This window comes from Aplysia californica, unplaced genomic scaffold (assembly GCF_000002075.1).
Source record: "Aplysia californica isolate F4 #8 unplaced genomic scaffold, AplCal3.0 scaffold00204, whole genome shotgun sequence".
NCBI classification, from domain to species: Eukaryota; Metazoa; Mollusca; class Gastropoda; order Aplysiida; family Aplysiidae; genus Aplysia; species Aplysia californica.
Window position 1 is genome coordinate 44,345 of NW_004797474.1, and position 12,782 is coordinate 57,126.

Genomic DNA, 12,782 nt, shown 5'->3' on the forward strand with positions numbered 1-12,782 from the left:
GAAGGAGTAAACCACACCAGAGCACCCGCCAACCATCCACGTACGCATGTGTGTGTGTGAGACAGAGAGTACATGAACATATAATTAAAGAGGGGAAAGAACAAGGAGAGTGAGAGAAAGAGAAATAGAGTGTGCGTGTGTGTATTGACAGGTCTGGATTGATAAAGATGAGTACCCCAGTGAAAGCAGGTGGTGCATTACTCAGCAGACCCTCTGTACCCTCAGTCAGAAACATTCTCAGCTTCCCAGGAAGCATGAAGTGCAAGTAATCAATTAAGTGCTTTAACTCTTAAAACTGAAAAGATCTTTTGCCTACAGCCGGCTACTCACTGACGAAATTTCTAATAAAGTGTCTTTCTGAAGGACATTGGGACCCGGCAGGGTTCAAATCCACTACCTTTCTTCTAGGAGCTCGACAACACCTTCCGACTAGGTACAAAAGCTTAGATAAAAATCATCATCTCCTTCACCAACGACGCTGCCAAAACCACATGTAATAACCCAAGTGAAGACTTCAACGAGACCTTTGAGTCCACCATTTGATTTCAGAGACTGGGCTTGAATCAAGCCTCACATAAGACACCAGGCAACCCAGTGTTATAGTTTTAGTAAGATCTGTACGGTTGTATAAATATTGAAGATTTAGACGTTGCAAGAGAGTAACAAACACAAAAAAGGAGGAGAGATAAGGGCAAATGACCTTTGGTAGGAAATTGGATGCAAACCACACCAGAGCACCCACCAAACCTGTCTGTTTGAGAACCTAAAACACTACAATTTGAGTAGCAGCATCAGGACAAACTATTACATAAACGAACAGCAACAAAGCCATACGATATAAGTAACAAAAAGCACGACACTTTCTTCCACAGTTTATTTTTCACCCACGATAAAACAACCCATTGCTAATTCTTACTGAATGAGAAAAGTCTTCTGATTTCTGTTAAATTTTACTAGCACGTTTGGTCTAATAACAGCATAGGCCAGGCTAAAGTTGGTAAACAATAATGCAAGTGAACACTTTTGAAGATCTATTGAAGAAGTAGGCCTACTTGAAATAATATAATAAACATGTCAAGTATGATACCATTCGTTTTGCTTGGGAAATGGACACAGCATAGATTCCCCCATCACCTGTACGAAAATGAGGAATTTTTTTTCATTTGCCGAGATGACAAAAATGCAGAGTAACCAATGCCAGAACCAGGAAGTGTTATCAATTCAAGTGACAAAAGGTGTCTTTTGTAAGAACAGCCCATCAGTATACATTCCAGCACCACTATGAGACGATCTCTTTTATAAAGTTCAAGAAGGTCCATGGGCTACTAACAACAAGTCATATAACATCACCACTTATACTGGTTCAAAATGCGATTTCAGGAAAACGTGCAAGGTAAGTTCTGCATTAAATCAAGCACATTTTTCAGGCTGATGAGATTTAGAAATCTGTTAAGTCCAAGGATGTGATAACCGCTATTTGCCACTTTTCTTACTTCAATAGAAGTGTCATATACATTACTACTTAGAAATCAAGGTAAAAGGACTTGAGATTGAGAGAAAAGACGCACTCATAAATAAAAATCTATTCCACGCAGAGTTCATTATTATCATGGTACTAAGAATCTAGTCGTCTGCTGTAAATTCAATGACCACAACGTCCCCTGGTGCCAAACGAGCCGGGTTGTCGTGGAAATTCAAAGTTAAGCCAACTTGGTCTTCATCTCGTGAATGGAAGCTGACGACACCCTCTTCTTTGCTCTCCACACATTTCTGGGTTTCTAGGGACTCGTACATGGTCTGGTTACCCAAGTTCATCATGACCAGGAAGTATGGGAAGCGTGTAGCTTTGCGAGTGAACATGAAGATGTTGTCATTGGGGGAACACAGCTGGGGAAAGCAAAAAGTAAAACAATTTGTCAGCTTTCAAACAAGGAATGGCAGTCAGGGACTGAAAAGGATAAAAGAAAAGAGAGAAGTACCAAACATCATAAATTATAATCATGTACAAAAGGGGTGCACCAAAACAAAAAATTTGGAGGGCTTAACTTGGAATAAAATATCTTACTTGACTCACAGTACCTAACCTTGATCACACAGCATTTGACACGGAATAAAGAGATTTTAAAAATGCAGACTCAACTCTAAAGATTCAAACCATTGATTTGTATGAGCTCATCAAATGCTCAATATCAACAGCCCAAAAATGGTTGATTCACATACTACATACGAATATATATGTGAGGGAGCATGGTGAAATCAAAATACAGATAAACGGAGATAAAGGCATTTTTTCACCAGTTTGAAAATTTTTATCAATTTTTTTTATTTTTTGCGCAACCTCTTTTATGTCAATATAAAAATACATTTCCATGTGCATTTTACTGAAAAACGATTTTGATTGAAGGCACAAAATATGTCATTTTTCTGTTTTCGAGGACTTTAGCTATTGGAGTTACCAAACTTTGGCAGCCATTTTCTTACTAATTTCAACAATGAAACCAGGCGACCTCATTTCCTTCAATCACAAACATTTCGAGTTATATTCAAGATAGATGGATATCTATTTCATTGAAAGCAAGACAAAATAAATCTGCTTTCAGATGGTACCAATAACTCTACAAGCCCAATAATTGACGAGAACCTGATTCCACTGCATCGTAACACATATACATTAGCATTACTAGGAATATGAGAGCTGAAAAGAAAAGTGAAAGAATAGGAGCCAAAACTAAAATAATATTAAAGAGGGCACTGATATAATACAAGTTCCTGAACTATTATCCACCATTAAAATTTTGTGTTGAAACAATAGGACACTATCAACAAAATACTTTTTTTTTTTTTAAGGCCCACTCCACTGATATAGAAAAATCAAAATGCAATATTCATGTGCAAAATATGCCACCTAAATAACATCAAAATTTTTTCGCACCAGTATGTGTGCTCAAGCCTTACCTTAGTTTTACCCCACTGGAAAGACTCTTCTCCCCTGAGCTTCACCAGCTCCTTAAATGCTTGGAGAGGAGTTGTTCCATCTGTAAAGTGAGCATCCCCAGCCTGAGAAAAAAAGAAAAACAACAAAATCCTTATTCTGATAGGCATAAAAGTTGTGTGTGTGTGTGCCTGTCTCAGATATCGTAAACTTTTAAAAAAATCAATGTCCTGGATGATGGAAAATAAAATTTTGGACCGCAGAACAAAAATAATGCAAGTCCGTGCATCTCCAATGCCAATAGCTATAGCACTTGACTAATGGCCACATACAGATGAAAAGTATCCAAACACATCTCTCAAATTTTTTTTCCCTTCTCCAAACGTTTTATCATATGAAACAAGTAAACAAATACAGTCCAATAGACATCTTTCCCCATCGATGCTCAAAAACTTCCCAATATTGGATCACTTTCACACAAAGGCAAGAAAATAATTTTCCTATAAGTACCAGACAAAACCAGTCAGTTGTGTTCTCTCTCTCACCTTGCGGTTATTGTTCACATAGTCAGCTCCAATAGGCAGCCAGGGTTTCACACCTTCTGAGGTGAAGCCAGCGTTTGGCCCACTATTCCATTGCATGGGAGTACGGTAGTCATCCTAAAGACCAAAACAAGATGAATGAGATAGATTTGTTCTACATGAAATAAAGCAACAGTCCATTAGAGAAACAAAATGTCCTTCCTTTATATCTAGATAAAGACCTGCTCATCAACCTAATAATCTAGATCTGTGTTGTCACTTTCCAAAGCTTCTGGAATACCTTTTCAAAGAGTTGAGCTGCCATTAACATTAACAGAACAAACACAAAACCCCTACTCCAGCAAAGTACTGGTAATGAGAAAATAAATAGTAAAAATAAGTTTCAAAAAAGGCAGTTTACATTCTTTAAAAAACAACTATTTACAAAAATTGAGATTTCTGCTAGGATCAAAAACAGATATAAATTCTTTATATCTGTTTATTCAAAATATCTTTTTCGGGTCTCTCTAAAGTCAGGACATTCAATAAGTGTGTCTTAAAAATTGGCATCGCATCGGATACAAAATGGTTTTTGTCTTCATAACATGCACGCAATATAACAAGACAGGAGCATAAGAAAGCGACTGTGTTAGTGTTACTACTTACATTGAAAGCCAGTCGGTCAGCAGCTGGAACCTTGCCATTTAGTTGGCCAAATTCATCACCATAGTAGTTGAAGGCGCTTCCGGGCAAGAGCAGCTCAAGAGCATGTGCAGCGTGCAGGTTGACTGTCTTTGCTCCAATACGACTGGCAATGCGTGATGTGTACTGGTTGCCCAGCTGCAACAAAGGATCAAAGCTTATGTCAGACTACAGGCAAATATTGGACACAAGGATGACTGACTCAACTTTGTCTCCCCCCCCCCCCCCCCCCCCAATCTGATCAACGATAATTGGCTTCAAGTTTTTTTTGTCAGTTTTACATTTGCAATACAATAAGATCATATAAGTGCCAAAGATTAGAGGTGTTACAAGTAAGACAAAAAAAAAAAAAAAAAAAAAGAGGAGAGATCAAGATAACCACACAAAAGCATCAGCCAACCACCCACTCCAGGATAATCAAAGAGCTCAGAAGGTCTAAAATTACCTACTTTAGTATGAAATAAACAGAAAACAACAAACGACAATTTATACAATCAATGAACGAGATTATTGACCTGAAAACCTATTTCTAATTCTCTTCAGTCCCCATTTGTTTATCAACCCCTTCTGAATGCGTGAACGAGATGTGCAACACAATACAGTTCATGAACGGTACGAAAAGAATTTATATCAGCAGTATCATCCGACAATCACTTGCACTTCCCTCTGAACAATCGTTTAAAATAACTACCCCCCCTCCCCCGAAAAAAAACCCCATACACAAAAAAAAAAAAAAAAAAAAAAAAACTTACAGCAAGGCCGAGCCACTGGTCTGTATCATCTGTGAGCTGGCTATTGACTATGTCGTAGACACAGTTGGCATTGCATTTCTCATCAAACTTGTCCATCAGTGGCAGAACAATGTGCAGCCTCTTCTTGTCCTCAGTTCCCCAGTAGGACATTGTCTGGTTCTTGTTGGCTTTGTACACAGTGGCGAACAAAACTCTGGAGGGAACAAAAGCAGAGAAATATCCACGATTCTGTTCGGATTTTCAACAACATAAAATTCAAATTGACAAGGGCAAATTCAATGAGAACCGTAGGACAGAATTGGACAATAGACATACTACCAAACTAAATGTGTTCCCTGTACAGAGGCAAAAAAAAGTTTTCACATACAGAAGTGCAAATTTTTTAATAACTCTTTCCAGCCAGAATTCCATTCATAGACCTTGCTCTTTACTGTTATTTTTAGAATCCCTGGAAGTTTTTATTTCAGCAACAATTTCTTATCAAGATCCAACTTATCCAACATGTAAAAATTAACCATCGGCAACATCAGGAAAGCGGATTGCTTCTAAAAACTTAATTTTTTTAAGTATCCGAGTTTATATCTCCATCGACACAAATTAGATCATTTCGAAGGTGGGCTTCCAACCTGAGGGGGTTACCCCCACCCAGAAAGACAGATATTAGATAAAAAATGTTCTTCCCACTCAGCTCTCCAGCATGCGACGGTGAAGCAAATGTATTCGATTTGGAAAGGCTCTGCCACTTGGTAAAGAACAAACCAGAATCTGAACCACACTTTTGTCTATTGACGTGTAAAGTCAACCAGTGGCAACACTTTCCCGAAGTGTGAAAATCTATAAGGCCAATCACTAAATCAAGTTGGGCAGCAATTTCTAAGGAAAATTTACCAAAAATTTCTACTGCAGACCTATATATTGAATTCAGAGACCGGGCAGTTCTTATAACATGATCAGCGTATCAACATTAATCTACTCTTTAATAGCATATCTAGTCTCTTATAGAATTATCAAATTGAGTTTACAAACCCCTAAACCTGGGTGGCTGGCTGGCGGGTGTTCTGGTGTGGTTTGCTCCTCCTTTCCCTTCAAACAAATATCATCCTTGTCTTTCCTCCTTTTTTGTGATTGTTACTCTCTTGTAACAGATCTAATCTCTGGCACTTGCATGACCTCATTATGTTGCAAGTGCCGAAAATGCTTACTAAAACTGAAATCCCTCAACATCATGCACGCTTCTCACCTCTCACGTCCAGGTTTATCGGAGTACTGATTAGCCACCTCACGAAGCTTTTCGAGGAACTCGAAGGTACCCTTGTAGTTGACGGTCTGGCTTCGATCTGCGTCGTCATCAGGTAAATCAGGATTCTCAACAAGATATTCCACATCTTTGATGTGGAAGCCACTCACGCCCTTGTCAAACCAGAACTTCATGATGTCCTGCAACAGACAAAGATTTATTTTAATATATTTGAAAACCTAGCGACATGCAGTCTTCATTTACACAAAATTGTTGACAAAATAGCTCCAAAACATACCGGAAAGTGAAAAACTATTTTTTTAAAACAAAAAACTAGCTCCCACTTAACTCATCAAGACCTAATGCCGATAGTATCCGTACACGCGCGCAACGCTCTAACCCTAACGAAGTCGGAATGGAAAATTTTGCTCTCCTGACCAAAACACTACTTTTGCGTGAAGCAGACTATAGCCTAATTGGAAGAGTAACCATTTTTCAATTGAAACAGACTGACCAGAAGTGCAAGCCCAAATTTAGAACAAACAAAGCTATATTCGAGAACGATGTGAGGGGGTGCGAAATTTGAACGCACTTCCTTTCTTGGCCTTTTGTTTACTATTTGGCTCTGTATATAGACCTTTCCCAACGGAGTATTGCATAAAAATACACAAATAAAGGTTTGAATAAAATGTGTACCAAATTTAGGCCGGATATGCTAAGATTTAGCTGGGGGGGGGGGGTTCAATTTTTCAAAAAGCAGTAAAAAATCTCGAGGGAGAACTGACAACCTGGAAATGTAGACCTAGGGTTGATTGAGTTAATAACGTGTCAAATTTTGATTGGACTGGACCTGTTAACTACATCTTTGCTAAACAAGACTAAATTCCACCTGTCCCTGTATCACAAAAGCTTTGCCGTCATCTTGCAATGCAGACCTTCACTTGGAGCAACCTAACAGCAACACTGTAGCTTGTGGAATGTAGAAAACGCCAGAAACATTAGCCTCACCTTGATCTCCTCAACAACATCTTCATTGGCCAGGTTGAGGTCAGGGTAATCAGTGCCAAACTGATGGAAGTAATAAGCTTTTCTAACATCATCGTATGTCCAGGCCGGATCTCCGTCAAGGGTTTTCTGGAATAGAAAGGAACGTCATAATCTAATGTATTTGAAAAACGGGATTTCCTTTCATTCAATAAGATATTCAAGTCCATTCTGAGCTTGTTTTGCAAAGTTTCAAAAGGGGGGGTGTGTTGAACCCAGTCTTTGATACTCATCCTGCTCTTCCTTTTGACATTAGAACGCAATTCCAGCTCTGGCTGAAAGGCAATGAACCCAAAAACATTTTCACATGTAAATGTGCGTGCATCATATATATATTAAATAGTCGAAATGTAAAACATAATATGACATTTTTTTCTTATTCAAGTATTAGTCTATATGATGACTTTTTTTTTTTACATTCAGACATATCTGCCTCCTAAGAGATCACAACTTGAAAAATTACAGGACATCCACGACTTCTCTTTGTGCACTAATAGACATCCTTCTGCTTTTAATAAAACAAGTAAGTTGATTCCAATTTAGCTTCTTTGTATCCCAAAAAACTAATTTCTCAAAACCACCAAAACGTATTTCAGACATTAAATGGAAAAAGCCTGATCCACAACTTTAAACACTTAATACGTTATCTATGAAAACATACCCAGTTGTTTGGTGGATTTCCATCGGTGGTCGCCTTCCAAACATAGAAATCCTTGAACTTCTCGTCACCATTCCGCGATTTCTGGAACCAGGTATGATTCTTGCTTGACTGGTTGGGCACAAGGTCCAAGATGACTTTCTTGCCTAAAAACAATTTTTTTTTTACAAACCCAAAACAATCAATGACAGTTTTATGACAAAAAAATCATTTACACATATTTAGAAAGGACAAAATCAGGCTTCAACAATACAGTTCTCTTCAAAACACCTATATTATGTTTGGTAAAAAAATTCAATCAACACATGGTGAGCAACGTTACAAACAATTAACGGGCAGTTCTGACAACAACTAGATATCTAGCAAAAAAATAAAATAAATAAAAGCTTGTATTTTACTAATGATGTAATAGCCTCAATATTGATACACTTTCGCATATTCACTGTATCAATTGAGTTGGTGTAGCTTACTTTGATTTCAAATTAAACTAAATAAACATGTTACATTTTTACTTCCACATGAATTATTCGGATTATGATTATACCTCCACTACTACAATATTAAGTTCAGGCAATCTTAAAAGAGGACAGGGCAGGAAGTACCGGTACCTTCTTTCCTTAGACTCTTCATCCAGCTTCTCATCTTGTCGGGTGTGGTACCAAAAGAGGCGCTGGTGGCCTCGTGATCAAGGATTCCGAGTTCAGAGGCAAGACTGTCTGTCTCATAGATGTTGCTTAGCCACACAACCTTGATATCCAGATCATCCGCAATATAATCATCCACCTTGGGGTCCAGTCCTTGCAGGAAAGTAAAAATATAAATCAAAACTACATTCAAGCAGGATGTGTGTGGTCATTATTTGACTAAAATGGGGAGGAATTCTGAAACAAGCGACCACTATGAAATAGATAGAGGGTTAGGGTTAGAGTTAACATCAGGTCTCTTTATTGTGTTTGTTGGGGTGGTCACTCATTACAAAAGTCCAACTTCCACTAACTAAATTATTTTCCCCCTGATCATCACACTTTTGAAAATATAAATATATTTAAATCTACCATCTAAACTTGAAAACCCAAGAAATACACTTTTCTAACTCTGCTTGCCCAACAAGGGTTTTGCACCATTCCATTGTACAGGCCTGCTTCATCAATTTTATAATTCCTCCTAAGGATAGGACCTGTATTTAGAAAACCAATAAATTACCTCCAGTGAGAAAACATGAAAGACGAAAATCTAGATATTAGTGATAAACTCTATATCTAGGACTCGCAGACTGACTCATCGATGGGGTGATGAAGTGTGAAGTAGGAATCCCAACAAAATTCTTGATGTCAGATTTCCAGTGAAAAGGAAACCGTTGTCAAGCGAAAGTAATAAAACCCAGCGTGAAGAGTAATCTATAGATTTGAACAAACTCAAACACACTGACACTGACGGAAAATAACCCACTCGGCTTGTTGTATTCTCAATTGCAGTTGTTGAGATTCCCGACTCCCCACTAAGTGACTCCATCGCCGAGTCAGTGTACGAGTCCTAGATATAGATCTAGACGTCTTATCGCCACCGGACAAGCGGCAAAGTCCGGAAACTTACAATAAAAATAAAACATTATTATTGTGTTTGCACTGAAAAGGAAAGTAAATTGACAGCAGCGCAGCCCCAGAAAAAAAGCTTTAATAATACGCTATTCTCACCCGGGGTGAGAATAAAAATACGATCGACCTCTCACCGCGGGTGAGACTTGCAAGTGTTGGCTATTCTCACCCGGTGTGAAACAAGACGTAATTTCGGAATACTAAATACTGTCTCGATGTGGATGATCAAATTGATAAAAGCAAAGAAAAAATGACGTTATATACTGGCGAGCAAAAGAAAGTGGGCAGTTTTCAAATCGGTGCTGTATGAGTAGTGTCACGAATTTTGACTTGGCGATTGACATGCTGAGCTTGAGTCACTTTAGAAAGTCAGTCAGAACAACATTTGTTTATTTTGTTGTAAAAAGTGTTCACAACATGTTTGGTCAAAAACATGTTTTCTCGTTTTTTCCTGAAAGTTTACCATGCCTTTACTTTTATTCTTTATTCGTTACACACTTCAACGTGTGTCAGAGAAAAGGCCGTCAAAATTTTTGGGCTTGTTCTTTTCAATTTTGTTTTATACGATGCCTCTCAGTGATGCGCAACGTCTTGAAGCTCTTGGCATGCTGAGAGCTAATGCGACGGTTTCTGCTGTCACTAGAGCTTTCAATGTGAAGAGAGATACAATCCAAAAGCTAAGGATACACTTCCAAGCAAGTGATTCGGTTAGTGACACTCCAAGTTCTTGTCGTCCTCGTGTCACTTCTGCTGTTGAAGACTAGTTGAAGACAATCGGATCAGAGTTTCACATGTGCTGGATCGGTTTCAAACAGCTTCTAAAACTGCCAGAGGTTGGCCTGGGCACAGACCAATCGGCTGCTTCACCATTCATCGACGTTTGAAAGCCCAAGGAATCGTTGCCCGACACCCAGCTCGGCGCACTTGTCTCCTTCAAAGACACCGTCATGCCAGACTCAACTGGGCACATCTGCACCGGCGATGGCTAAACCGCCAGTGGAACAGAGTGATGTTTTCTGACGAGTCCAGATTTCTTTTGGATTGCCACTATGGAAGGCAGAAAGCCTACCGGAGACGTCATGAACGCTATTTACCTCACTGTGCCAGTGCTGTTGCTGACAAACGTAGCATTATGGTAAGGGAATCCATAAGTAGTACTGATGAATTCGATCTAGTCATTATCGACGGTAATCTGACTGCCCAGAGAAACATTAAAGACGTTCTCTATCCACACCTGCCTTTTCTGGCTCGCCACAGGAACAATCTCGTGTGCCAGCAGGACATTGCACCAGCACACCGTGCCTTTGTTACCCAGAGATTCCTACAACAAAAACGACGTACGTGTTATAACACCGTTGCTAGTATTATCCCCAGCTTTAAACGTGATTGATCACCCCTAGGGCAAGATGGACAAGGAAATTCGCAGCCTTCGGCCACCCCCCAACGACAACAACCATTAACAGATGCTTGGAATTATTAGTATATATCTCCAGCAATTTATCCTACGACTTTGGCAATAAATGAGGCAGAGATGTACTGTAGTCATCAATGTTGGTGGGAGTTACACCCATTACTAATTCTGGGATTTTGAACATTCGAATCAGTGTTATGAATTTTTAATAAAAGGTGCGTTTTTGATCATTTTTCTTTGTCTGCACTTATTGAAAAAATGGCAAGCCTTTCCAAATCTATTGGTAATACGTCATTACTACGGTACAGAACAGAAATAATGCACAAAATGTAGGGTGCCCACTTTCTTTTGCTCATCAGTATAATACAAAGGGAGTGTATACAGACCCGGTAACCGGGAACAAAGTCACAAAGTATACAGACCCGGTAGGGGAACTCTTTTGTGATTTCGGAGAGTTTCAGCGCCCTCTTGGCTCAGGGTAGACCTAGGTTCTTCTAGATCTATATCTAGGCAGACATAAATCTTTGATCTAGTTTCGCAGCTAGCCTAGATCTAGATCTAAATGAAGATTGCGGATGTCTTTTCGATGAACGATCGTTTTTCCTCCGTTTTGGAGTTGGAGGAATCACGATTTGAAGTAAAGAACAATGTCATAATTTCAATCGAGCAGTCACCCTCTCTATTTCTCTGCCCCCCCCCCCCCTCTCTCGTTCTCTCTCTGTGTATCGCTCGCCTTCTCTTTTTCTTTGTTTGTCTCTGTATTTCTTTGTCCCCACCTATTTCCCACTCTATCTTTCTCTCGTTCCCTCCTGCCAACTGGGGCATGTCACATTTTGCTAGCACCTCTCTCTCTCTCTCGCACACACACACTCTCACTCTCTAGATTTCTACCGGGTCTGGGCGCTGAAACTTCCCGAAATCACAAAAGAGTTCCCCTACCGGGTCTGTATACTTCGTGACTTTGTTCCCGGTTACCGGGTCTGTATACACTTCGTAATACAAAAGTAAGCTAATTTGATCGTCTACAAAGATGCTACGGCGATTTAACTTTTCGAATCGAGCCAAACTATGCGGGTTGCCATTTAGTTTTGCCCGAAAGTTCTCGCGCTACTCTCCTCTCTCTCAACTGCCCAGACAAAATTGCATGCTTTCTCACCTGGTGTGCGTTCACTGTCTTAGGCCAACCAGTGTAGGGTTCACCCTGAACCACAGAATTCTACACTGTGATAATAGAATTGTAAAATATTGTGCCGTGAACAAACGTTCCATTACCTAAAAGGCCACCTCTATTCTCCCTCGGGTGAGAATAGCGCAGGCGAGTCATTTGGCTATTCTCACCCGGTGTGCGTTCACCGTTTATAGCCTTGGCCAACCAGTGTAGCGTTCACCCTGAACCACAGAACTCTACACTGTGATAACAGAATTGTGGAATTCTGTGCCGTGAACAAAGTACAAAGGTTCCATTACTGGCATTACTACTGTACGCCTAAAAGCGTGCAATTTTGTCTGTGGGCAGTGGAGAGAGAGAGAGAGAGAGAGAGAGAGAGAGAGAGAGAGAGAGAGAGAGAAAGAGAGAGAGAGAGAGAGAAAGAGAGGAGCAGCGCGAGAACTTCCGGGCAAAACAAATGGCGTCCCGCATAATTCGGCTCGATTTGAAGTTAAATAGATCTAGAATCTAGATCTAGAATCTAGATCTAATCTAATCGTAGCATCTTTGTAGACCACCAAATTAATTTACTTTTTTTGTGTTTTAACATCATTTTTTAACTTTGCTTTGGTCAATTTGATCGTCCACACCGATAGACAGTATCCAGAAAGAGAGAGAGAGGGGAGGAGTAGATCTTGTGACAAACAGAGAGAGAGAGAGAGAGAGAGAGACAGAGAGAGAGAGAGAGAGAGAGAGAGAGAGAGAGAGAGAGAGAGAGAGAGA

At 39.7% G+C, this 12,782-nt stretch overlaps 1 protein-coding gene across 1 annotated transcript in view; it reads right to left on the reverse strand.

The window, feature by feature from the left end:
- Positions 1-859: 859 nt before the first annotated feature.
- The window catches only part of LOC101845098 (neutral and basic amino acid transport protein rBAT), a gene marked incomplete at its 5' end in the record, with an annotated part of 12,870 nt that continues 947 nt past the window's right edge, over positions 860-12,782 (reverse strand). Inside the window, 9 exon segments of the mRNA XM_005099150.2 lie at positions 860-1,887; positions 2,956-3,057; positions 3,478-3,591; positions 4,120-4,293; positions 4,908-5,100; positions 6,148-6,344; positions 7,153-7,278; positions 7,850-7,992; positions 8,455-8,643. Of these exon segments, the coding sequence (XP_005099207.1) occupies positions 1,624-1,887; positions 2,956-3,057; positions 3,478-3,591; positions 4,120-4,293; positions 4,908-5,100; positions 6,148-6,344; positions 7,153-7,278; positions 7,850-7,992; positions 8,455-8,643 (1,502 nt within the window). The 3' untranslated portion in view covers positions 860-1,623.